Below are 27,928 nucleotides of genomic sequence, written 5' to 3' on the forward strand. Positions count from 1 at the left end.
ACTTAAAAAAAAATAAAAATTGGGAATGAAATGAATGAAGCAATAAGGAGAAGCTTCGTTCCTGCTTATCTGCTGGTGCTGGACACTTTCTGTAGGGGCACGATATTGGAGTAGATGCTGTTTCTTTGCTTTCCGTCTCTTAGCGATAGCTTGGCATATCGAAATCCAAGGAAGGGCTGTCTTCGTAATTTCCGTTGCCCATGATGCTTTCTCCTGTGAGCTGTGAGGCTGGTTGGCTTCAGCAGCCACTGCCAGCACTGGTCCAAAAGGATGGTTACTGGAGTTGGTGCCTATAGCTGTGCTTTGGGGTATAATATCACCAGAGAGGTGCTGAGAGATGTACGCTGCCGAGTCCTCTCCCACACAAAGCCATCTCTGCTAACGGGAAAGGAGAAAACTCGATGCTGGCAAGGCACTGCTGAGGCCGTGAGCATTTTGGCACGGGAGGGGAAGGCAGATTGGAAGGGCAGTTTGCTGCTTTTTGGGGGGGCTGGGTTGTGACCCTGCTTCAAAGCACGTGCACCTGCACCCGCGTGCATTTGTATACACAGGTCATATCCATACGGAGAGTGGAGTGGTTGTTAAAATGAAACTTAATTGCATTAACGCTCAAAACAGAATTAGGAGGTGGTCCCCAAAGGAGTGAGCTGTTGCGGTCCAAGCTTCCCCTGAAATAAAGACCTCGGCATGCCAACCACAGGGACTGAGCTGAAAACTCCCCGGAGAACTGACATTCACAACCAAAAACCTTTTTTTTTTTTTTTTTTTTTTGCATACTAGGGGAGCAAAGGGAGAAGCAAAGGAACAAGGGGAATTAGTCAGGAACATTATATATTGAAAATACTGATGTGGCGGGAATGATTTCTGGCTCCCCTGAGCATCTGTTTTGCTGGAGACAAGCGATGCTCTCCAAGAAGAACAATCATAAATTACCTTCTGAGAGATCACGGACTTCCCGTGAGCTGTAATTGGAAAACACCAACCTCAGAGACAACCCAGAGATTTTTTTTTTTTCCCAAATGGAGAGGGGACGGAAAGAAGGGAGCCCCATGGGGTGCAAGGATGCAGGAGCTCCTCTCTTGCTGTGCCCATGCAGGTGGGAGGGATTGGAAGGGGACACATGGTGGTATATAAGGAAGATAGAAGGACGAAATATTTTACGATGAGGGTGGTGAGAGACTGGAAGAGGTTTCCCAGAGAGGTGGGAGATGCCCCATCCCTGGGAACATTCCAGGTCAGGTTGGATGGGGCTCTGAGCAACCTGATGTAGTGGAAGATGTCCCTGCTCACGGCAGGGGAGTTGGACAAGATGACCTTTAAAGGTCCCTTCCAACCCAAACCATTTTGTGATTCTATGATATATTTGCCACCCAGCACAGGTGATGGCTTCTTGGGGGAAGTGGTGGTCCCAGCCCTGATGTCCATGGGTCAAGGAGTGGTCCATCAATACCTATGGGGCTTGCTCCAGCAGCAGCAGATTGAAGCAGCATTAAAAATAATACTAATATTACTAATAATATGGACAAGCAAAGCAAGGATTTGCTGTTAAAATACACTGTAAGTTGGTCTGGTCTGTCCAGGCGTGAGCCGGGGACAAAGCAGGGGGAGGAAAGGGGCAATTGAGACCCTGGCCAGGTGGGGAGGGAACGAGGAGCGCTTCCGAACCGCGTGTTTTCTTAAAGCCTATGCGAAAGTATTACTATTTGCCTAATGAACAAGCACAGTTTTTAAAAAAAAAAACCAACAAAAAAAAAAAAAACCCTTTGGTGAAGAAAAGCACCAAACTCCCATGGTCTCGTGTGAGTGACTGATCCCAAGGTGCGTGCGAATTTACAGCGTCTGGAGTTGCATCGATGTGTCAGGTTCCTTTGCGTTTAAATAATTTGTACGAGTAGGATGCGATAATAGGATGAGTTTAAAAACAAAACGAAACAAACAACAAAAAATCTCTAGGAACAAAACATTGATAGTTTACAGGGTTTTGTGAGTTTAAATGCCTTATATTTAACAATCATAATTTATGACTAACTTGTAGATATTGTGGGTTCTTATTTAATTATTTTTATAGTTGTTTTTTGCATTTTTAATTATAATTTATTTATTTAGAAATTAATACTAATTTTTTTTATTACTCCTATTACCTCATTTTTGCATTGTTTCTGGGAATGGAATGCTTTGCATGCGTCGGTACTTTAAAGAAAAAAATTAAACATGGGATGTGGGGGGTAATGCTTATCTTATCAAAAAAAAAAAAAAGAGAAAAAAATCAGGGTGTGTGATTACAAACTGTATTACTGTGGTGCTGTTACCTTGGATACATTCCATAAAAATGCAAACCTTTGATTCTGTATGCTGTGACATAGTGGAAAACTGCAATATAGTGACTGTGTTTAGCACATATATATGAATATTATTTGCACTCATAATCAAACTCTGGTGATCCTTTCACTTGCGTCCTTGCGCATTGAAGGCGATTAACGGCGCTCTGCAAAACCAAAACATTCTGGTCGATTCTTGCTACTGCCCTGTCCCCGACGCCGCTGGTGATGCTACTGCTCTTGCTGCATGTGTTACCCTGCAGTAACGCCCGACGGGCCCCCGCTACAAGGCTGTGCTTGGGGCGATGCATGCGTTTAGTGCAAGACTCTGCAAATTGCTTCAAAAGCCGAGGAAGGGAGCCCAGGCATGGTGGCTTTGTCCAATTTTTGGTGCCTGTCAGTGCTCGGTCTGGCTTTTTTTCACCCTCTGTGCGTGCACCCAGCTGGGCGCTGCGGGGAGGATGAAGGAGGTAATTGATTGAGCCTGAGCTAGGAGGCAACAAAACTGAGGGATTTGTCGCAATTTTGAAGGGTTGACCCATGGTCTACCTGAGAGGGGCTGGGATGGACGCGGGAGCGATTCGGCATCCTTTTGTGATGCCTGGCCGTGAGAGTTTGCCATAACCCAGCCGTGAACCATGCACGGAGCAGAAGCCCTCAGTGCTGATCTTCTTGCTCAGTTGGTTTCATCCCCCTCTGTTAAAGGGGAAACTTCAACTTGGAGCTTTTTAATCCACTGAAGAGCTGGGACGTGCACCGCAGCCTTCCCATCCCCAAGGAGGAGATCAGCCCCAAGCTGATACCCCGCTCCTGCGGCAGTGGCCAAGCATCCCCATCCCCACACACGGCTCTTGCAACGCGCTGCCCTTTCCCAAAAGGCTCCGGAATATCATGTGCTTGAGCCTAGCAAGAAGGTTAGAGCATCTTTGATAATATTTTAAGCTTTAAGCCATAACCCCTCTCGGTCAGCGCAGATGCTCGGCCATGTATGGACAGAAGTGGGGTTCAATGCATGTGCTCAGCCAGTAGCTGACCCCCCCCCTCTCCCCCAAAAAAAGGCTTTGGATGCAGTTCTCCTTTGGATTAGAAAGGCACAAAATGACTGTACCTGAATTTTTTTTCTCTCTCCCTTCAGGGTGCTGCTCTGCTTTGCTGACTTTGCCTTACCCTGGGTTTAAAACCTGTCTGTGTTTTTTTTTCCTTGCTGCTCTCTAATATTCCTCCCCTGTAGCCTGGAGCTGCGGTTTTGAGCCGTTCAGGGACAGGGGGTCGGTTGTTCCCCCTGCAAAGACACTGTAAAAGGGATAAGTAAAACAAGGAGCGAACAAACAAAATCCTCTCCTTTAATGGCCCAGGCTGGTGAAAGGATCACCCACATTTTTGTACTCCTACTGCTGTTCTGTTGTGCTGTGCAACATTTTGCTACATAGACTATTTTATAGAAGAAAGCTAGAAAAATATTTATTATTAATATTAAAGCAATAGTGCATTGAAGAAATGAAAAGACATTAGAAATTGTGTAAATGCTTAGATTCACTTTTGGTGGATTTTTTGTACTTTATTTATAACTAATAAAACAAACTGCATTGCTAACTATAAACCTGTGCCACGCAGAAGTCACCTGGCAGGGCCATCGCTTGGTCTTTTTTTACCGTTCATTTCTTGTTTCTTTGGGTCGGAGTCAATTCTTCTTTCACTGCTTATGCCTTTGGACTTTGATATGCAAAAGAAATGCTGCTGGGGTATAAAACACTCTGCCCAGCTGGTTTGCAGAGGCTGTTGGTGCTTGAGCTCCGTGGCAGAGGCGAGGTGAGACTCTCCACGCCGGGCACACCACCGCGTGTGATGTGCTGTGGCACCAGTTTTGTGATTAGGCACCAAAATCGCTTTCTAGAACCAGGCTGGAAATTGCCTGTTAAAGGGAGATTGCTCCTCTAAACACATCCCACGGTGCCTGTAGGATGTCTCTAGCAAGTCCTGCAGCGATACCGACAGGTCCTCCGTCCTCCCCGTGGAGAAGCATCTCCCTCCATGTGGGTCTCCTGTTTAATAACTAAGGAAAGAAAAACTTATTGGAAGGAAAAAAAAAATAAAAATCCTCCAAACTAATACAGATATATTTGAGGGTATTTTCAATCCTTTTGTTACCTGTTGGAGAATCCAATGGGCCATACACCCAACTCTGCATCCTGCACAGCTCATTTTGTAGGTCCTCTTGCACTTTTATTTTTTCCCACAATGAATGGTGCCCATCTCTGCTCCTACCCACTCGCGATTCGGCTGTTCCTCCTCATGCATTTCATATAGAAAGGCTGAGACCGGTCCCCAGCTTGGACTATGTGATTAGACTAAATAAGCCTTGGAGACAGGCGGCTGCCAATCCTAGAGATTTGGTGCCGGTAGCTGAAGGGAATTGCCGGCTCCTCCAGCATCCAGCAGAGGCTGCATAAGGGATGCATCGTATTCAAGCAGTACAAAGCTCCCATTATAGGAAACTTTTACAAATTCAGAAAACGGGTTAAAAATGACCTGTTGGTCCAGCCGGGGAAAATCTCAGTTGCTTGCTGAGATTTTGCTGATGTCCTTCGAAAGGATAACAGCGCTGGGAGAGTTGCTTGAGATGGCAATCGGTTTTTCGTCAAAGCTGCTGCAGCAAACACGCCGCTGCAATCTGATAACAGCCCTGCCGAGCGCGGGGAGCAGTAACCAGTGGCTGCGCTGGGGAGGGAGAGGGGTTCTGCCCATTAAGGTATAACAGCACGGGCCAAAATGCAACATCTTTATTCACTGCGAGCATCTGCTCTTGCAGCAGCTGCCCGGGGTCGGGAAGCTTAGCCCTTATTTGTGTTTTGTGGTATCTAAATCCTCAGTTGACCCATAGGTTGCAGCTCAGACCTGTACAACGCCATCGGTAATTTTTGTTGTTTTTTTTAAATGGACCTTTCTTCTACGTCAAAATGGACTTCTACACATAACGATGGGGCAGGGGACATTACAAGCTGGATGCTCCACACCCCTCAGTTATTCTGCCTTCATGCACGTAAGGTTAGTGTACATATATAATGCGAGCAAAAATGTTTCACAACAATTTCGTAGAGATATTCAAATAATTCTCTGCATCCTGCAGCAAGAGACACCCAGTCCCTCTTAGCATCCAACACTGCAAAGGATTCCTTGGTTGTACTTGGTTTCACTGGCAGCACCCAAGTGCTTTTCTTAAACACAGCACTACATCAGACTCCCAATATGATGGGGACTGCAGAGGCAATGGGGTAGCCTGGTTTTGCAGACTCCCACTGAGTACCACCATCCTTGTCCTTTGCTTATGCTTCTCATCTACATTAATGTTTTTTTGGATGAAGGCATGTGCATTAAAACCCCACCAATTAAGAAATAAAGAGAAAAAAGAAAAAGGTAAAGGGTGGTGGAGGGAACAGGAGCTGTGCATCTGCCCAACGTAAGAGCTTTGGGATGCTCTGCCCCAGCAGGCAGAGGTTGCCCGAGTCCTGCAAAAAGGCACAGCGCTAGGGCAATTTTGGCTTTTCTCCTCCCCAGTTCTCCACTTGGCCAAGAACATGTTGGTTTTAGCAGCTTAATGCAAATCCAGCCCTTGGAAAAACTTCAGTCTTGCCTTATTACTTTTGTAGCATTAGTTGTTGTAGCAACAGAACGACTCCCCAGGGCCAAGGTGGAGTTGAGTTTTGCACAAACAAGGGGCATTTTTGAAGTCTTTAGAAGAAAAAAGCAGAGTTTTTTCATGCTTTGCCAACGTTGCCTTCCTGGGAGGGAGTGAGGTTGCTGACCCTGTACCAGCAAACTTCCCTTCGGCCCTTTTTAGGGTAGCATTACCTGGAGGTCAGCACAGCTTTTGTGTTGAACATGCCCATCCAGGGATGGCAGACGGTTTCGATGGCAACCCAGGTATCAAATCACCCACACAGTGATTTGATGACCTTGAAGATGTTCATTCCTGCTTCAACAGGACCTCAACCCATGGCTGTAGCTACTTGCTCCATGTGATTACTCCCAGATCTGAGCACATCTCACATGCAAGATAAGGATTTCTCTTTCCTCCTTGCCCCATGCAGGGATGATGTGTGGATCGGGAGCTGCCTCATTGCTCCCGAGGACTGGAAGCATGGAGCAGAATAGGTCCCGCGTGCGTCACAGTGAATTTTCTCAGGGGCTGGCAGGGGTTAAACTGCTGCGATGCAGCGATGCTGTAAAACCAGCGTCTCTGGCATCTCTGCACCAAGTGGGTGCTGACTGGAGCCAAGCGGAAACGCTGGGACTACAGCATTTTAATGGGAAAAACTCTTAATTTTGCTGCAGCACACATTTGTCTAAAAATGGGACAAATCCATTGACAGGGAGGGGTTTTTCATAGCCTTGGTAGACTGGGGTGGGAGGGAAAGCAGAGAGATCAAAAGCCTGATCCTTTTTTTGTTTCAAAACACCCACTGAGGAACCGCTGCTTTGCAATGACATTGAACAAGAACAGCAAAAGCAGATGCTCCAGATTCTGCCTGTGGGAACCCCTGGCTGTCCAGGCAGCCCAAGTTCCATCCCAACAGGGTCCCAGGGATGCAACACGCCTGCTGACCCCAACACCCACCTCCAGCCCTCCTGAGGTCTCTTCTGGTCCTCCTGTGAGCTCCCAGCCCTGGCTCGGCCCTTGCTTGGAGCTTGGGAGCATCAGCCTGCAGTGAGGAAGGAGAATACAGCCAGTAAAGGCTGCTATTATTATTCCCATCAGTGAGTAGTTGATCATTGATGAGGTTGATTACTGGGCTCATTTAAGCAACTTGCTCTGCTCCAAACCCATCAGTTACCATAAAGGTTTCTAAAATGAATTAGTCTGAGCTATTATTTGCGAGCTGGCACAGACAGCCCTGAATAAGCTCAAGTCTCTTCGGTGGTGCCTACTGCGGAAAATAAAGATGCAGTACTTCCCTGGCAGGGCTTTGGTGGGATGCAGCAGCTTTCATCTATCCAGGAACAATCGACAGCACCTGGAATACATCCCTAACTCCTGTCTCGGCATCACTAGCCTTTGCTGGAGCCTCCTTTGCCCATGACCAGGCAGGGATTCAGCAGTGGGACAGTCCTGCTTTGTAGCCAGGCACATCCAGGTAATGTCCCAGCAGAAGCATCCTCCCCAACCCAGGGACTAATGGGGTGGGTGGGCTCAGCAGGTTTAACGCCCTCTTAATTCATTTGATCCCCATTCGCACAAAATGCTTGTTTAAAATCAGCTTCTGGGAGGGGGAAATGACCTCTCCTAGGACACAGGTGGGCCAGGAGGAAGGTCATCTTCTCACGGCGGCTCAGATATCCCCCTTTCTCCTCCGAAGGATGTGCCCTGCTTTGCTCCCTGGGGAGGGAGATGGGGCTCTAGAAGTAATGGTTTGTAAACATCTTTTCTTGTTGGTACCTGTAGAGATGCGAGTAGCTGGGAAAAGCCCATCTACAGGAGCACCGGCCCTTATTGCGGCTGGGAGATCCCTTCTCCACCACAGAAAAAAATCAAAACAGTGATCCTTATTAAAAGAAAAAAAATAATATTGAAATGAATGGCAGCTGCTCTGAAACAGAGTTGGTATTCAGGCCATATAGGGTAAGATTATCCTGAGACAGCTTTGAATATAGTTAGCACAGCTTCCTTGCAGTGGAATTGATTATCTGGTAGGTCTTTTGCTCCGGCTGCCATTAACTGTAGATCTCAGCTCTGGGCAGACCCAGACGAATTCAGCCGGAGAGCTGGGTCTGGCTTGGGGTGGAAAGCCCACGGGTGGCAAACACGACCCAAATCCCACCCCTTGAGACCTGGCTGGGTGGATAACGGGTCCTTCCCAACCTCCCTGCAGAAAGCCCTGCTGTGCCAACTGCTTTCAATGCGTGTGTGTACGGACATGCAGTGTTCACAGTTACCAGAAGTGGGAAAAACTATTATCTCCAAGCTCAATTTTCTTAAATATTTCTAATCCTCTTTAGTCATCTAAAAGGGGAGCCCATCAGCAGTGGAGGCCAGCAGGTTTTCCCAGCCCTGGCAGGGCAAAGCATTGAAAGCAGAAGATGCCATCTGAGCTGTTAAAGGAAAGGTTATGGCTCTGCTAGTTGTGGCTTTTAATCATAAATAAGTGAGAAATGTATTTATTTATTTCATTCACAATTTTATACGCATCTTAAAAAAAGCAGTGTTACTTTTACAAAATGTTAAGCCAGGAAGCACATCTTGCTACTAAAAATCCCTCAGTATAAAAGGCAGCATTTTAAAAAGTAAAATGCAATATAAAACAGTATATACTGAGAAAAACGGGCATGCAGAAGAGACCAAACCCCTCCTGCAGCCTCAGTACCTAGGAAAAAGCTCCCTCCAGATTAATCCATCGCCCCGGTTTTCATCCAGCCACTTCCCACAGGGAAATATGGTGGTCACACCAGTCGCCGAGTTGGTGATCTCTACCCGCTCCACCAGCCAGCCCGGTGCCAGACCGCTGTTGTCGTGCTCAATCCGGACTTTTTTTAGCTCCCCCATGTCCAGTGTTTCCAGGTAAAACCTGTTGGTTTTGCCTCGTTCAAAGAGGTTCCTGAACTTCTGCTTCAGCGCCCGCTTTCCCGAGTCCCCGTTCAACCCGAAGATGGTGATGAACACATTGGCGTCGGTCCCCGCGCCCTTTTCAAAGCCTGTGACCACGATGGTCTCGTATTTGACTGGCACCAAGCTCCGGGCTTTGCTGGCGAAGCTCTCGGTGACCTTGGCACACTCAAAGACTTTGTAGTCCCGTCTCTTGTAACGCAGAGGGATTTTCACATTGCACCTGAAAAAGTATCTGCCGAAGGAAAATTAGCGGCATGTTAATGGTACGGATGGCCACTTTGCTGAGCAAATGGTATGGACTGGGCATGCTACTAAATTGCCTAATATCAATGCTGTTTCAATACTCTTCCGTATACTAGAGTTTCTCTCTAAAAAGACAGCCGTGATTGATCGTTGCAACTGGAAAACCCAACATCCCCACAGACACCCTGCACATGGGAGGGTTGCTGTGGGGTATGTGTCACCTCTTTTTGCCCGTGCAATGGCACGTCCAGTTACAGACCCACCAAGGCAGGACAAGAAATCAGCCCCGCAGCCCAGCACCACTGAGTATAACTGGTCTGGGAGCAGGGAGATCAGCAAATATCCTCACTGATGGTATGGTTAAGGTTGGGCTAAGAACTAGAAAAAAGGGAATTGGAAAGATGGGAGGAGGAGGAGGTTTAAATCCCCCCTCTTTCCTCATCTAGATCACCCAGCCCATCCTTAGCAGGCAAAAAAACCCCAACATCGAGCGCAGAAATGATAGGTACCAGATGCCGAAAACCCTTGGCTCTGCAGTGCTGCCTCTGGTGATGTGCAGGGAGCACAGAGCACATCCATAAATTACCGCGTACCTGGCACCCGGCCAGAGGCTGGAGCACTCTGCTTTTAATGATGTATTTCATTTCCAATGACGCAGATCATTTCCAAATGAGTTTCTCCCCCCCCTCCTTCATCAAACTGCAGCAGGTCCTCCTGGAGGGAGCGTAGCTGGATTGCAGTGCGTGCGCGTAAAATAAACACCTGGAGGAAGGGTTACTGCCATTCCAGCAGTACTGTGCTGCTTAAACACTTCCAACACTTTTGACATTTTCCGCAGCCAAAGTAAAGCACTCTTTTCTCTCGAAGGAAGCTTTGTAAATGAGAAATTCTGGTGGGAGCAAAATTTTAGGCTCAAGGACAGAAAAACTGCATGAGAGTGAAGTGGAGGGGTTGCCTGATGCTGCAGTTTTATTTCTTGGGCTATGTAATATCTCATGGTCTGGAGTTATAATGGAGCATGCCAGTCTTCACGAGGGGCAAGAAGAAAAAAGATGACCTTTCTAGCCCTGGGATTTGCAAGAAAAAGCTTCTAAATGCAGCCCTTTCACATACTAAGATCTACTACTAAAAGGCAAAAATCCCCGTATAATTCAAAACTATTGCTGCAGCAGTATCATAACTCTTTTAGTTTGGTCTTTGGCTTGACTGGGTAGGGGTTTTTTGATGTTTGAGATCGGGAATACCTGAAGTGAGAGCTTGCTTTCACAGTGCAATCTGCTCCAGTTGCTCCTTTGCAGAGCAAACACCGCTGTGAAGTGCTGCGTCTGCAGAGCTGGAGCCCTGCTTCAGTGCAATGACAGGCTGCAGGCTTTACCGGTATCTCCTGGCTGCCCTCTTTATTTTAAAACAACTTTAAAAAAAACCCGGGGCTTTATGAGAAGATCTTTGGCCCCTTCAAAACACACTGGTTCAGCAGTTTCAGCATGCTCCCAGTGAGTTTAGTGCATGGATTTGATTGCACAGCTGTACTTTAAGAGTTCCAGTTTTTTCCCCACCAGGAGAAAAGAACATGTTTTAGTATGTAATTGACTGAGTTTTCACTCAGCAAATATTATTGTGGCTCTTCTGCTGGCTGATTAATTTGCTAGGAGAGACTCTTAGCTTCTAAAAAAAACCACCAACCACTTCAAGGATTTCTTCTTAAACACTCAGTTGTCTCAGCTGGAACAAACTCCTTATAGTTAAATTCCTTAACAGCAATGGAAATATCATGGAGAAGAAAAGAAATCCACAATTAACATTGTGGATATTTTCTCTGAAGAGCAGTTTGTTCTGCAAATGGATGATCTTCTCCTGTTCCTCTAAGATCGCTGTGATATCTGCTCCCTGAGTCGTGAACGTCAGCCCTTCCAAAGACAGGGCTCAGACCAAAGCGTGTTGGATCTGATGTGCTCAGGGCTCTTCAGACATGTTCATTTTTCAGCCATGGCAGATTTCAGTCATATTCAAATCAGAGTAGCTGAGCTGCATGACTGCAACCTTTCCAGTGGGCCTTTTGGACCATACCAGAAGGATCTCTCATCCAAACTGGTCTGAATTGGAGGTTCAGGTTTTGTGTTACTCCCACCTTTTTTCTAGGAGCTCTTTTTCCAAGACTTACCTAAAGGCCAGTCTGTGCGGAGCATCCTACAAACGCCTTAAATTTCAGTCAAAGTATTTTCCACAAGCTGAGGCATTACTTTGTCATAGCTGCAAGATTCACCCAAGTCAACTTATTTATAAACTTACCTGCACATATTAATGCCCTCTCTAACAACTCAGACATTGCACAGGCAAGTCAGGCAGGGATGTTCTGTACCCGACACACTAAACAGCTTGTCCTTAGCTTTCAGAAAGGGATGAAGATTGGTAAGACTTTCTGCTATTGCTTAAATCTGAAATGCTTCAGGAAGACGTATGGAGAGCTTCTCAGCTTCCCCACGTCCTCCTGGAGAGGCTCCTTCAGGTGAGGAGGCACTTACTTGTTGCAAAGCTCCATCTCCGTTATGACAATCTCTTGGACGTGCCAGAAGATGTCAGCTTTTGCAGATGACTTCTTCCCATCTTTTGGGCAGTGACCAACACAGATGGCTGCAATCTCACCAACGTTCTTCGAAGAAAACTGAAAGGTGTCTGTTGCTCCCCTACAGGAAACAGGGAGCAGTTTCAGTTTGTATCTTGAAGGCTGGCACTGACTTGTCTCATATGGACATTAAGTTAATTTGCACACGGGTACAGAAGATAGAAGATAAGCTTTCATTTAAAGTCATTTGATTTAACTACAATCATTCAACACAAAGTATAATTTCCATATTTAAATTTAGTATTTTCTCTGATTAGGGGTGACACTTTAAACTGTTGCCACTAGGACTTTCCAGGATAAACTTGAGCTGTTCCACATACAAAATCAATTATTTGCCTTATTATAGATAAAGCTAAAGAATGACTAATTTCCCCTCCAGCACTTATTCATTCATCCTTGACAGATACTGTATCTGTTACACATCTACCCACCATAGCTGTTTTAAATCTGCTAGTTCAGCCACCCTTCCCAAAGCTCAGCTTGAAAACAGTTTAGAGAAAAGATAGGTCTCTGTCAAACCCTTGGCTGGCTCCCTGTCATGTCCCCTGCGTATCTGTTAGGTTTATCTCCTTGGACTGGTCCTTATTCTAACCTGCCTCCAAGGATGGACTGTGACTAGTGCTTTGGAGATTGGTGTCTTTAACTCCACTGTAGACACCATCAGCTTAAGGTCAGGAGGAAGCTCCTCCCCATCTTTCATGTTTCACATGAAATCTCAGCCATTCACACTAGACTCCACATCAGCTGTAATTTCACCTTCCTTTACAGACCCTCCAGAAAAACCTTTCCTCCCTGCAAAGCAACAGAACATCAGCAGTGTCCATGACTTTGAAGAGGTTCCCGTCTCCTAAGGGCATGCTGTGTCCTTAAATAAAATAGAAAACCCATCTCACATCTGGAGCACGTTGGTCCCACATGGGAGAAGGAATCTGCCCCACGTTACATAGATGTGCCTCCAGCTCATCTGCACATGAGACTGATATTCTGCTTTCCTCACGCGACAGTGATCTTTCAGCCTTACTCCCCAGATTCGTCTGGAAAGTCAAATCTGAGCAGCTCTGACAACATTTAGCCTCTAACTATTTTTACTTTCTCTCTGATTCCCACTGCCAGTGAGATGCTGTAAAAGGAACTAAAACCACCTCCAGCTTCCTTCTGCTCCTCCCAGCTCAAAAATACACAGCCTCCCTGGGGGCTCGCCAGAAGCCCGTTTGTATGTACTAATACCAAAGGACACACACATGCATCATCTACATTTCCTTTTACCAAATGCCTTTTTCTTGTCATTTTGAAACCTGCTCTGTGTCTGCCCATCGAAACCTAATTTTACATCTTCCTTTTACTCCAGGTGAGAAGCCATTAGGCTTTTTGGAAGGGCGATGAGGAAGAGCATGACACAAACACAACTCTGTAAACCACCCTGGAGAAGAGGTGGCATTTGTGGAAGACACACAGCTGGTGGGGAGTTTCTCTAGCCCACCATCCTGTCCCACTACCTTTCAAATCTCCTTTTCTTGGAAGAGTTTTCCATAAGAAATTCTTTCGAGCGGCCCAGCTTTCCTTCTAAGATGATCCAGATGTTTTCCTTTGTTTCTGCATCTTCTCTGTCGCTTGTTACTGTGACAATCTCATAGGCTTTAAAGCATAATTAACACACACGTTAAACAGAAAAGGAAGAGCAGATGGCCAGAAAGATCTCTTCATTGGGCTGTCACTTTGCTTAAAATCTCTCTTCCTAATATTTGTCACAGCACACAAGAAAGCATTTGCAAAATAAGGATGGAACCACGCTGAAATATGTGGGACTTTTGACTTCTACGTGCTTTGGATTTCATGCAGGGATAGAGTACATGAAAAATATGAGTACTGCTCAATCAGCTAGCAAGAGTAGATGGAGCTGCTCTTGAACAAGTTATGTCCAGCTCCCTGCTGTGCTAAATACTCTTTTTTTAACACAGCCCAAATCCTACAGTTTTTGTGCTACCGTTCCTAACAGGGACAGTGAAGATATCCACACACCCAACAGAATGTGCTCGGATGCTGTGGTGGCATGTAAGTACCCAAAATGGCAATCACAAGACTGAATTTTTGCAGGGGCAGAGTGAAATCACACTGAAGTAATGTGATTATTGACTCTCCAGGACTCTCCTAAAGAGCACTGTGGTGCAGGAGTTCTTGAGACGCACTTTGCATATCATCAGTGCAGTTAAATAACTCACTCTTTCACTAGCTCACCACATTAGACACCAGTCTAATTACCTTGGACTCAGTGGAATTGCCCAGAGCTGACCCAGGGCTATGGGGTGTTAAGCTCAGCCATCATGTTCAGCTGGGACACTTGAGCTAGTAGCCCAGAACATGTTAAGGAGGAAGCTGGAACAATGTTACTCACAAAGCTTTAAGGATTGAACTGATTTTCCACCTCAAAGACTCAAGCCCATTATTTCTAATGAGACCATAACCATGTGTCCTTATGGCTTACTAACCATGTGTCCTTATGGCTGGATTGAACCATTGCAGATGGGCTCCTCTTAGGTTTCAACTCAGAATGAGATCTTTTTCTTCCTCGTAAATCCTGAGTTGTTTCTTTCTTATCACACCATTGCACTTTTGAACCAAAGAGTGCCTTAAATAATCCAACCCTTAAAGCCTGCAAATACAAACACCTATTGCATGGGGACGCTTAGTGGAGCAGCTTGCAGGAGATACGGTTAGGACCACATGGCCTCTGAGGTCCCTCAGCAAATGCCACAAGTCAATTCTAAACTTACAGGTCCGTTCCTTCAGTTCCAGGATGTCATTATTGGCACAAGCCAGTTCCCTTATGAGCTGCCCATCGTCTTCACCTTTAGCCAGCCAGCGATCACACTGGAAGCGAAATGTCTTGTCCATGGCGGCGTCCTTCACGTCAATATATTCCAAGTGCCAACCTGGTGCGATTCCTAGTAAAACAACAAAATAAAAAAAGTTTTGGATATTTTCACATAGCTTGGGTAAGGAGGTGAGACACCTTTCCTCGGTAGCATCCTGCTGGTACTAGAAATTATTTGTATTTGCTTCAGATAATGTCACCAGTGAACACGACATTGTTCTGATACCAAAACCAATGTTGACTTGCTCAAGACCATAATCTGATCCCTCTTCTAGAGTCAGGCCATGCTTTTGAGGGATTTGCTGGCTCTTGACCAGATATAAGGGTGTTGGAGCATGGTCCTGGATAAGCTAGATTTCAACCTCTTTGGACAAGAGACCATCGCTTGTCCTTGCCCAGCACTTTGCACAAGACAGGGCTTCTGCAATACCAGTAGCAGCAGCAGTGAGATGGGAGAGATGGGGCTGGTGTGCCTCCTGTCAACATACGAACCCAGGAACCATCCCAGGAAGAAGCACTGCTGTGGCTTAGGGACAACAAACCCTTACAAAGCCCCAGAGAAATCAGGGCTCTGTTTGCCAGAGCCAGAAGCACGAAATCTCCTGGAAATCAGAGGGTTTAGGGGCAAAAGTTAACGGAGCAGCTTCTGTCACAGAAACTGCTGCTGATTCTTCCCTCCATTTTAAGGGAAACATGAAACCTTAAAGCCAAAAGAAAGACATGAGTTCACGTACCACCTAACCCCCACTCCTCCACCACACGTCTGTAGCTATTAAAAAAGACATAGCAGCGTGTGCATGGCTTGCGGTGGTCCCTTCACGTTCTGGGAGTGCTAGCTGGCCACAAGCTGTAGGGTTTAGTGTCTTTCTCTATGGCCTGTATCCCCCCCAAACCCTTCATACTTGGATTTGAAGGTCAGAAGGTCAGAAATTACAGCTTGCTGCTTTGACCCTGCCAGCTAGCCCATGCAAGGAAATTACCCATGCTATCCTGACTTTGTCAAGCAACCGGGGTGAATTCACTAATGCTGGGACTGGACATGAACACAGGACAGACTAAAGTGATGGATGCTCTAGCAGGGACCACCAAATCACCTAACTTTTGCCTTAGGGCCTTCTGAGGAGTCATAGCTCCCTTTTAGTTTTCTACTTCCTTTTTTTTTTCTCTTTTCAGTGGAAAAGCAACTTGAAAATGAAGAAAAGGGCATTTGGGAACAGTTTCCTGATTTCTTTGTTGAAACAGAAGCAGCCCTTGTTGAGCTTGGGGGGACAGGAGGTTCTGACAGTTCTACTTACAAGTCCTGTTATTAGTCAGACAAAGAAAGGTTATGTTCATGATAAGAGATCTCTGCTGACTTATTATTTACATCCCAGAGACATTAAACAACTCTTGCTCTTCCAAGAACTCACTGCCATGTGCCTACTTCCTTAGTTTGCAAATATTAACCTTCTTTAGCCCTGAAAAGAAAATGATGGCACCTTTTTGAGTTATGTCAACAAGTCACCCTGGTCCTGTGGACTGCGATCCCTCCGCACCACGTGTTGGCAGTTCTCTACCAACCTCACAGTCATTCCTTTTTGGTACTTTGGCCTCCTGAGCCTTCTTCAAGCTAGGAAACTGCCCGCTACAAAGCACAAAAACACCAAAGATACCACTTGCCCCTTAAATTTTGGGGGCACAGAACTGCAAAATCATTGTGGCTGGAAGGAACCGCTGGAGAACAACTAGTCCAACACCCTGGTTAGAGCAAGCTTAGCTAAAACAGGTTGCTCAGGGCTGTGTCAGGTCAGGTTTTGAATGTCTGCAAGGATAGAGACTCCACAACTTCTCTGGGCAACCTGTGCCAGTGTTTGATTACCCATGCAGAGAAAAAAGCTTTTTTTCTTATTTTTAAATGGAATTTCCTGTATTTCACTTTGTGCCCATTGCCTCTTGCCCTGTCACCGGGCACTGGTGAGAAGAGTCTGGCTCCATCTTCTTTACTCCCCCCATCAGACACTTGTACACATCAATAAAATCCCCCTGCGCCTTGTCTTCTCCAAGTTGAACAGTCCCAGCTCTCTCAGCCTCTTCTCATACAACAGACGCTCCAATTCCTTAATCATCGTTGTGGCCCTTCACTGGACTCTCTCCAGTATGTTCCTGTCTCTCTTGAACTGGGAGGCCAGTGCCACGTGCCAGTGACAAGACCTGTGCAAATACCACGGGTGCAACACCCAGGCAGGGGAGTTGGATGCACCAGCCAAACGTGCAAGACCTCCTCCAGGTTCCAACAGCAGATCTTATCAAGTTCCCCAGGGCTCCCACTGCACTCTGACTGGAGCAACTTGCTCTTTGGGGCTGTTTGGAAATGTATTCTAAACATGTTGGCAGCGTCGGCCCTTAATCTTTTTGGCAGGCTTATTTCCATTTAAGTTCAATGAACATCTCTGCAGCATATTCAGGAGGCTGCTCCACTTCCATCAAAACTTTAGCTAGAACAGTACAGAATGAAAGAAAGAAAACATCTCATCCTTCTCCAGCAAGAGAGATCAATGACTGCAGCCCGGGATAGAATAAATTGGTGATCTTAGTCTTGTTGCCAGCAGTGAACAGCATGACCGGGACAGGATCAGTGCTAAGCAGCGGTGTCAGAAAAGCGGCTGAATGAGATGCACATACCCTCCTCCCTCTTCTCCAGCCTGCTTCCAGCAGCTGCTCACCAGCAGAGCTGCAACAAAAACCTGCTTTTTTATCACAGGGAGAGATGGACCAGAGCTGACTTTCCAGCACATGTCGGAGTTGAGGGCAAAGCAAGCACAAAAAGTGCAGCTTTTCCCGGTGTTCCCTACAAAAGATGCGTTTCTCGGCTCTGGGCTATTTAAAGAGCAAGCTCCGGGCTCTGTCAGGGGATCAACACGGAAAAGCAAATACAAACAGGTTGTCCCTTACAGCACAAGGGTACCTCAAATCAAGGAGCTGGCTGATCACTCTTAGAAAAATGGTGCTACTGCCCCAAAGCACCTTCCCATCTGCTTTAAACTAAAAAATACTTATCTTCCTTCTCACTAGACCTGGTCTTTCCTTTTTCCTGTTTTCCTTCCTGATGGTTAGCAACTTAAATTAGATTAGGAGACCTGGAAGCTGTAGAAGCATCCTATATTGCTGTTCACTTCTCAAGAGAAATAATTCACCCCAGGTGAAACATCAAGGGTTTCACTGCCACAGCATTAAACCCCATTTAAAAGCTGATATGGAAATGGAAGGATTGGTTTGGGGCTGAAGAAACTATTCTGCTTTATCAGACAAGGTGCTGTTTTCCTCTTGATTCAGGCTGGGAAAAGATATATTTAACTTCTTCTTGCATTGATCTGGAAAAAAAAATGCAAAGTCCAGTAATGCACAAAGTCTAAATGTGATCCTTTCCCTCCACTGAGCTGGCTCTGTGTGCTGGGGAGCACATCAGTGGAAGGAGAAAAAAACTGTTCTTGCAGAACCACTTTTCAGGTCATGAAATCCTGGTTTCAGGTTATAACCCTGTTTACACCTTCTGTTCCTGTGTGGCTTTTGCTGAGCAATGGGCTCAGAGACATTACAGCACCTAAAAAAACAACAGGAAAGGAAAGTACATCCCATACGGACGTAACCCCAGAGGCATCAAGTCCTCAGCACAAGCTGGTTTATGGAGTGGGCATCAGTGAAGAAGTGCAGAATCTCTGCAGCAACGGCTCACCAGCCTTTTCCTTGGATACTGTTGGGTGGTGGATCCTGATCTGCCGCGAAAACCACAGTTGCTCCATCGCTCAACTTTCAGTGCTTGCAGAAGAGCCGGAGCAGATCTGTTTGTAACCTGTTGGCGCTTCAACCAGCAGTACCAGGAGAACAAGGGCTCAGGAACAAACCAACTGCACGAATGCCTTGGAGACCATCGTGGGCTTTTCTGCAGTGACCCCAGTACAAACCAGGACCACTACTTTTGTCTCCATTACTGCTTTGGGGCAGAAGGGAAGAAATAGCACATATCTGAGCAGTTTCTGCTTGATTATGCAGGTCTCAGTCTTTAAAATAGTTTGGCCACTGCAGCGCCTTTGTGGAAGATCCCCTATCACCATAACTAGTGTTCAACGTTTGTAACAAAAGGTAATTTGCTCCAGGCCTGTTTCGCTGCCATCGAAACCCCCAGCAGCAAACCTGCCCTAATAAAACCCGTGGCTGTGCCATGTATGCTCCTTAACGGTCCGCAGCTGGAAGTGACATTTTCAATAGCATGCAAAACATTTCAAAAGTAATTAGAGGAGGAGAAGAGCTTTGGGGAAAACAGAATCACTTTACTTGCTTGACTCTGGCAGTTGTATAACTTAGTGTCATGTAGGGAAATGTACTCTCTTCCCCAAGTGTCCTTACCCGAAAGAGCAGTTATTTGTCCCGTTTATCGTCCTTTTCAAAAGGACCCAAGCTGACAAGCGGGTGATGCTGGGTGAGGACCCTCTGTGTATGTCTGCAAGGTCTTCACAGGACCATCCTGCCTTTTTCCCAGGCAATGCTAAAATCTGTGCTTTCCTGACGCTGAACACGCAGGTTGGATTGTAAGCTCCTTGTCATGCATTTCTGCAGTGATTAGCGCAGTCAAGTCTGACTTTAGAAGTAATAGATGTAACACAGATAATGACATTACTGCTTCATTTAACTAAAACCCCAGCTTGTAGCACCAGAAGTTTCCTTTGCCTCTCTTGGGAACAGCCACCGCTTGCCCCAGCCTATATTCACCCCTAAAATATTAAGCTGTTCTGACACATGCAGACACATGGGAGGATGGGAGAAAAAGAGTGAGAATGAACCGAGTCTGGTGGGTTCACTGCTCACTAGGCACCTGGTCCCTGACCTTGCTTAAGTGAATATTAACTGTTCCTTGCAAAGCGAGAGCTGGTGGGATCAAATCTGCGCTGGCAGAACCACATCCAGGCTTGGATACACACATGTCCATGGAAGTTAAACTGTCTCCACTGTTTGCAGCCACGTTCATCGACCTTCCTCTCTATCCCTTGTCTGTCTGTAGCAGATTTTCTTTGGTTTGGTTTTGAAAGCAGTTGATGCCCAATCAAGTCATTACTGGTGCTTATGTTCCCAGAGGAGTAAAAGAAAAATCCTGCTTGGGACATTGACTGCTCAGGGCCCAGTGAAGAATTACTGCTGCCCAGCCATTCACAACCATCAGCCAGTGCTGCTCAGCTCCCTAACTGCATTTATTTTTTTTTACTTTTCACATTTTCTGAAACATAAAGTAATGACCATTACAAAGACAGTTCATCAGCCTTGTGTCCTCTGATATTATTTATCCTCTGCCTGGTTAGATGACCATCCATCCCTAAACACCACCACATGAGACATCACCCAGAAAGTGGTGGGAGTTTTGATAGCGGCGTCAGATTGCTGGAAATGGAGCGTTAATTGTGAGGTGTTAAAATCATAGCATCTAGCTTTGCATCAATACATCTCAAAACACTTTAAGAAGGTGAATAATTTTTATCCCCAATTTACATAATTGAAAATGAGGTACAGGGATGTGATTTACGCAAGGTCATTCGGCAAGCCAGTGGCAGAATAAAAATAGATCCATTTTGTATATCTCTCCTTTAGGATCATGTTAGTTCACACCACAATATTTCTCATCAGAGCAGACAGGCAATGCAAAACCTCTCACAACCTTTGACAAAGCAAAAGCTTAACACTTGGGACAGTTTTAGAAAACAGGTCCCCTGCCCCTCCTCCTCTCTGTTCAACTTGTTCAGTCCAGGATTTGACTCAGGTCAAAACAACCCATAAATTACTCTCAGGCAAAAAACCCTCCTCATCTTACAGATAAACTACTCCTGTGCAAAAACACTTAACAGCTCAGAGTGAAGATATAACAGTTTCTCAGATGATATTCTTGCGATTGAAGTGTATTTTGTGTTTTATTGAGGCATACTTGATGCAAAAGCATTTAACAAGGATGCAGGATAATTTGTCCCCAAGAGGAGCAAAGGAGGCTTGTATAAAGAGAAGCTTTTACAGAATTTATAATCCTACAGCTATATCTGGCCTTTTGGGTTCTTTCCACTCCGTAGTGAAGGGTTGCACAGTTACAGCAGATTGGGAAGAAATGAATGTCTGTGCAAGGTCAACACTGAAGTCTTCACCTTCTCTCCAAGGCTGCTGTTTTGTTTGCTTACATCTTTTTTTTTCTTCTATTTTATGTCAACTCTGGACTGCGAGATCTTTGCGTTGTCTTCTGCTTGCGCTGTAATGCCTGTAGCACATCTTTGTGATAGGACTGTTGAGCGTAAGGGAAAAAAAACGACCATTGAAAAGAGAGGAAGGTGTATGGCATGTGAGAAGGGCTCTGCGGGTCGGTGCTGGGGTCTCCTGAGGGGCTGAAGACAGATTTGGGCAATCTGAAGGGCTGAGCAGCCACGGCACGGTTACTGGTCTGCTACTTGCCGTTTGTGCCTTGTCTAAGGTGTTGACTTCAATCCATCCAGAAAGATGCAGGAGTTGACGTTGTCTCCCTCTGTACTGAGCCATCAGCAAAAGAGGGGGGATGAGGGACCCTCCTCTCCTTGGACAGTTTTACACATCTGTTTCTCTTCTGCTCACTTTTTATTTAAAGCAGGAACTATTCAACAGCTCTGCCCCATGGATCAATGGAGTTTATGAGGCAACAGTCAAACGCTGAGAAGAGGGCTTAAAAAAGCCCTTCTTAAGTGTGATAGCTGAGCAAATCCTTAAAAAAGGCTAAAAAGGCAGATCTTCAGGTTTCTTTTAATAATTTATGGCCTACAAGTGCCCAGAATCCTGTCCGTATATTGCAGAAACATATCTCTGGAAAAGCTGTGTCCCGTGAGTTCAAGGCTGGGGCAATTTAAGATCTGATTCAAGATACTACTCCTTAAAAAGGTAGTTCCTTCAGAGAAAGAAAAGGAAAAACAAGGGGATGCTAATGGTTTTGAGTTGGGTCCAGGTCAAGAAAGGGGAATAAGGTACTTCTCCATTGGAAGAGCCGCCCAAAAGGAGTCACTGGGGCAGTTAGACTATTTAAAACTCAATTAGACAATGTCATAGCAGTTGGTGCAATTGAGAGAAGGGCCCTGTTGAGGCAAAGAAGAAGTTGGGCTGCATAACCTTGTTATTTACTTCCGTCTTTGCTCCTATAATAACACAGAGAAGTCTGGTTTATCCATAATTAGACTCTTCCTGGCTCCCCTTGGCTGATGGCAACTGAGATAATCAAGAATCTGAAATTAATGACTGTAGAAAGACTGTTTATCATCTGGGTTCAAATCTACTCAGGCAGATGAGGGAGCTAAATCTAGATTTCCCATATCTCCTTGTTGCAAGGAGAAAAAGGCAATAAAAAAGGGGGGAAAAAAGCTTTTTCTAGGTAAATAATTCCATTACTGAGATACTGAGAAACTTTAAGCCATTCTTCCAGAATGGTGATTTAGTCCTTAAACCAGAGAAAAAAATGAGGCCTATATTTAGAAAGCCAGCATTTCTACAGACCTACAGATACTCATCTTGCATAAATGCAGAAGTAAATGAACTGAGATATGAGAAAATACATAGTGCCTATCTGAGATCAGGAGATGGGGAGTCTGGAAACGATTAAATTTGCTCAGGGAGTCTAAATATATTAGGTAGAACATCGGTATCTCAAAGTAAACAGGGGCAAGATAAAAAGACATGGAGCAAAACTTAGAACTAAATTTCATTCACAGCAATTCATTGTTACCAAACTCTTGCTGGTGAGCTCGAAACATCTAAAAAAATCAGGAACAAGTTCCTTGAAATTGCAGTTGTGAAGTCTCTAAACTGCCTGTTTTCAAATGAGCGCCGACTTCCTCCCTAATCAATTTTGCTGAAGTCAGAGGAATTGGATGGGGGCTTCATTCCTCCTTTATGTCTCATACAGAGATGCCACTCAGCAGTTTTTGTGGAGAAAATGGCATTTAAAAGCATCAAAGTGGGACCATAAAACTGACATGCTTTTCCAGAGGAGGCAAACACAGTGTTTGCAATTTAAAGACATTCTGACAGTCTTTGCCATTGCAATTACAGAGTTTTCAACTCTGAACCCCCCCCACTGCAGTCAAATTTCAGTAAAAAGATAAACAAAAGTGGGGTGTGAACTGGGAACAAAGCCACTGCAGCAAAACTTCGCTGATGGGGACGGATGCTGAGCTGGACTTCATGGCAAAAGAGCCACCTTGGGCAAGCCATTTAAATGTATTTTATCCTGAAATGGGGGCAGATTTGTTGACTTCTTGCTGGGACCAGGTGATGTCTGAATGAAAAAGAAGCCTTGTGATGGTTCCCTTAACTAGCCCATAGGTGCTAAAGGCACCTAATGTGAGTCAAAACAGGCTGATGTTGTCATTGAGGCTGATTATTAAGAAAATCAGGAAAAGAACATCGACTGTGTTCCAAGTATTCAGCATGTGAGGAGCAATGGGGGAGGTCAGTGTGAGGCTGAGTCCTCCACAGACCATTGGCAGAGAACCGTTTAGTCCAAAAAAGTAAAAAACTAAGGAAAGAATGATCAACATCTGATGCCTCAAAGTAATGGTAAATACAAGCACATTTTTCTTTAATACCCAAAGTCCCCTAAGCATCTGACAAAAACCATACACAATCCTCAATCCCTGACCCCACTACTCCTTTCCAAAAAATAGAGCCAGGAATTTCTAACTAGTGGCATAGCCAATTTATATAAATTATAGAGAGAGAGCAGGCATATATGCAAAGGAAAGCTATAGCCTGGGATCCCAGCAGTAATAAATACTCTACCCACCCAACAAACTGTCATGCTGCATTGTGTGAAGTTTTAGATAGGATATGCCTTTCACATGACTAATGCAAGAACAATGAAGACAACATATGTTATGATTTAAACTACAGTTGTCCTTCTTTCTGGGGAGAAAAACAAGTACATTTTTGCTGAACAAAACCTGAGCATGTTGTTTGTCCAAGGCTTAACCCTGCAGCCAGCTAGGTCTGGTAAAAGCCCTATTAACTATTCTTTATAAATGGAAACCAGTGATATGAGGGAAATAAGGAAAGAGAATATGAGGTTGCAGTGTGTATTTATATCCATAAATATGAAGTATTTTTTCAGGTTCTGGACACATGGTTTACTATTTTAGCTGACTCGTGGTGGCTATCTGGGTATGTGCTCTTAGCCCACAGCAAATTTAAACTAATTGAGCCTATTGACTGCTTAGCCTAAAGCTAAACTCTTTACTTCCCTCTGCCAGTAACCGAGAGCATCCAGGTAGCAATTACCATAGCTCAGCTGCAATGTGGTAACTCCCCAACCTCTACCATCAACATCATCAGTGACACGGAGAAGGTGAACCGTGATCACCCGCGGAGGAAGGAAAAGGCAGCAAAACCACCTAGATTAACAGGATTTGCTTGTCACGCAGCAGAGCAGACCCATGGGACTCATTTCCATGGGATGCTGTAGGCGCTAAATATCTCCTGGAGAGCCTGGACGAGAAAATTCACTGAAAGTTACTTAATGGACAAAAATGATATCCAGTTCAGGAGATGCCCTGAGCTATGTATAGTAAAATGTAGAGAACTAGAGAAGGATTACACGTGCTCGCTCAGTTCATCCTCTTCCTCAGACAACCAGTGATGCTTCTGTTGGAAAGAGCTGCTGGGCTCGGCAGACCCTCGGTCTGACCCAGTTCTCATCTTCCTACATGCCAGCCTGTTCGTGTGCCGGAGCCCGAAGGATCAGCGCTGATCTGGTGGGCGTATTTCATTCTGTTAGCACGACCAAGCACTGGGGAGCCACAATGTCTTTTGAGGAAAATGTTCTTTTTGTAGACATTTTAGCTGGTAATATATTTGAAAATGAATCTGCAAGTCCATGTTGACTTCTTGCTGCTCTTGGAAAGACATCCGAACCACTCTTGCAACTGCAGAGATGCCTGTGGGCTGAGCTGAAACTCTAGTGGGTATTTTGATAGCACTTTCCATTTCTGCATCTAAGCTGCAGATTCAAAGAATAACTGGTTTGGTAACTCAAATCAGGTAAAAGCAGCTCCCTTACTGCATTCAGCGCTAGATATATAACATGATATTACAGAGGTTAATCAACTAAATTGTCCTCTGTTGGAGTGATAAATACAAGCCCAAAGCTTGCAGTGGCTGGGAATAAATGATCATGTTAGGTGGATGGTTGTATTTCCCATATTTCACAACACACAGAGGCTGTAATAAGATTTCTTTTCTTTTCTTTCTTCTTTTTTTTAATAAAAATGAGGAGGTAAACTTCCAGTAGGAGAGTCTGATGCAGAGGTAGCATCTTTTATTAATATCACATGCGTTGCAGCCTTCTCCATCTGCCACAACTTGGAGATGTCACGAAGATGATGGCCAGGACATGTCCATACTGACATATAACCCCAGCCCAACCATCAACCAGCTGCCCCAGTACAACCAGGTAATGACTGGGTACTCCTGCTGCCATTCCTTCCAGGACTTTGATAAATACTACTGTCCAAACTGCCTTGTTAATACTGACCCAGGTGGGTCTATGGGAGCCATCAAGCTTCATCTTTGGGCTGCAGCAAGGGCCTGCCATTAGCGAGCCAGTCATTAATAATGCGAGATCATCTCTTTTAGATGAAGACGGGATGGGATGGGATGTCATCGCAGCAGTGCGAGTGATGCATTTGTTACAAGATGCTGCTTGGTACCTGAATAACAACACACATGTCTATGGCAGCGGTACTGAGTGCTGCTCTCCTGTTTCTGAAATCTGTTAGGGTGTCCAGCAGCCGGGAAATGTCAGAATCTCTCTCGGCAGGGCACTGCACACTCACCTGCTGATGTAGTGATTTTAATAAAGACAGACACAGATCTTTATTTCTGTCTTCTAAAGCTCACTGTGTTATGCCAGGCTGCATTACCCCATGTGTCGGTGTCAGGCTGATAGCATTAAATTGCTAGGAAAGTGCCATACTGGCCTGTGAAAAAGCTATTGCATTAAGAGTGTCGGAGTGTTGGGATAACAGGCTGGATGGCTTTGCTTTGGAGGAGCCATCGTTATCCGTGCTGCAGCGGTGGCTGTAAGCTCACACTGAAGCTAAGGGCCCATTAGAGCAGATGCTACACCAGCGTGCAGGGAGATGGTCTCCTGCGTGAAGGGGGGGTATGTCTAGACAGGCAAGATGGGACATAGGATCCAGGTAAAACCCTTGGGATTACCCAGCCTGCAGCAGAGCTGGGAACGGTGCCCTCAGCCTGCCCCATCTCCATGGAAGAAGATGTGTTTCCTCGAGTGAAAGCGTTGTCCCAGCCTCTCCCACCCCCTCAAATCACTGCCCTGACCTTTGTTGTCGTGCCAGATCCGCACTTTGCAGAGATCTCCCAGGCTCAACATGTCCAAGAAGTTGAATTCATCCATCTGGTTCCTCTCAAACTTGTTAGACTTGTTGGACTCCTTCAAAGCCAGGGTCCCGCTGTCCCCATTCTCCCCAAACAGGATCAAGGACACGTTGGCGTCAGTGCCAGCTCCTGGAAGGAGAAAGCAAGGCACATCGTCACGAGCTAGCCTGCCATGTAGGGCTGACACCCAGCCCCTAATTGCATGGAAAAGGAGGCAGCAAAGGCAGGCTGGAAGAGGCTGAAGTGATGCCCAGGTTTCTGTGGGTACAGCCGACGAATTTCAGTGAATTTGTGCAGCATCCTGCAAGGAGGACACTAACAAGCTAACGCGCCAGCCCTTCGAGCCCATCCCGCAAATACAGCTGGAATGCTTCGCCCTTGCATTCCAGGTATGGTGACCCTGATGATGGCAATATTAATAAGAAGCAGGAGTATCTGCTCCTAACGGAGCACTGTGCATCGCGTTGCTTTGCAGATGATGTCAGTGCCGTGGCTTCCATTTTTCCAAGGTGGCTTGGGAAGCAAAACGACTTACCCAGCAACACCCAGCAATCTGTAAAAGGGCGTTAAAGAACATATTTTGACGTTTCTAGCTACAAAGTATTAGTACACATTGTCCTGGGCTTCCCACTGGGCCACAGTCCCTTTTCCAGACTTTGGCCTTCTTCTGCAGTCCCACAACCTCCTCCAAGCTGTCTTGTGGCAACGAGGACACTTCAGCTGGGGTCTGTCTTGGACCGTTTTCCCTGTCTTGGATGGCAGTGGGATTTGAAAGCAAAGTGTAGATCATCAGCCAGACCACTACAGCACTTTGTGGCCCACTTTCCCCTCCCATAGGTCTTCCTTCTGTATTCCTGTTTCTCAAAATATTGTCCGTGCTGCATTTAATGGAAAAACTCGCAGTTTCTCATACAACAATTTGCCCCATCAACTCCCACCTCTTCTTATTTATATATGTTAGGAAAAGAATAATTTCTATGATGATCTTTATTACCTGATATTGAATTTCATATGCCCATTACTGTCCATATTTTGCTGCATAAAACAGCCGTGCTGTCAATTTTCCTGACTTTTGGAGAGTTCAAGGCCAAACCATCACCTGCAGTGATCTTACGAACATTATAGCTTGAAAGCGTTACAACATTTTTACCTGGCACTATTTATAATTTGACCAAAATTATTGCTTTTCATTTTTTGATGCCATAATAAAAAAGCAGATGCAAAGAAAGAAATTTTATTCCACATGCGCAGACATTTATTGCTGTGTGAAGAACCAAAGCCCTGACATTTTGGAAAATGAAAATAAGATCATCAAACCCAAATCTGTCTTACAAAGAAACCCAGCATCTGCTGCCCTCGGTTAGATAGCCCAGCTTTGAAAACTCTAACCGCCTGCCAAGCCATTTCTTACACAAGAGTACTGTAAATCCACTTTGGGCCACAAGGACAGTATTTCCCACAGCTCCATTCACAACACAATGCAGAGACAAAGTTGGGGGGACTGAAAACTTTTTGAGAAAGCTACTACTTCTTCGGGATAATTATTTGAATACAGAAATTAGAAATAAATCACAACCCTTCTTGTAGAAGGACTGAAAAAAAAAACCTAAAAGAAAAAAAAGAAGAGGAGAAAAAGAGTCATACAGAGAAAAGGCAAAGCAACATTTGGTGTCCACGTGAAAAAATTGCCTGTGTTAAATTGGGGCTAATTTTCAGCAGTTCCCTGGGAAGGACTTAAGAAGGAAGAGGAAGCATCAGGGATTCAGGCAGTTCATCTGGCAGTACCTTTTATGACCCTAAAGCTTGCTGAGGTGAGGAACAAAGCAAACTGAAGTCCATTTCCTTACAAGGAG

The 27,928-nt window shown here is 45.4% G+C and overlaps 1 protein-coding gene across 1 annotated transcript in view; it reads right to left on the minus strand.

Annotated features, from left to right (window-relative positions):
- Nucleotides 1-8,670: 8,670 nt before the first annotated feature.
- Nucleotides 8,671-27,928, minus strand: part of LOXHD1 (lipoxygenase homology domains 1) — a 125,565-nt gene continuing 106,307 nt past the window's right edge. Inside the window, exons 36-40 of the mRNA XM_010582978.1 lie at nt 26,019-26,204; nt 14,557-14,727; nt 13,282-13,420; nt 11,685-11,846; nt 8,671-9,151 (exon numbers count right to left, since the gene is read on the minus strand). Coding sequence (XP_010581280.1) covers nt 8,671-9,151; nt 11,685-11,846; nt 13,282-13,420; nt 14,557-14,727; nt 26,019-26,204 — 1,139 coding nt within the window. The remainder of the gene's footprint in view (nt 9,152-11,684; nt 11,847-13,281; nt 13,421-14,556; nt 14,728-26,018; nt 26,205-27,928) is intronic.

Source organism: Haliaeetus leucocephalus, unplaced genomic scaffold (genome assembly GCF_000737465.1).
Source record: "Haliaeetus leucocephalus isolate CR32 unplaced genomic scaffold, Haliaeetus_leucocephalus-4.0 Scaffold866, whole genome shotgun sequence".
NCBI classification, from domain to species: domain Eukaryota; kingdom Metazoa; phylum Chordata; class Aves; order Accipitriformes; family Accipitridae; genus Haliaeetus; species Haliaeetus leucocephalus.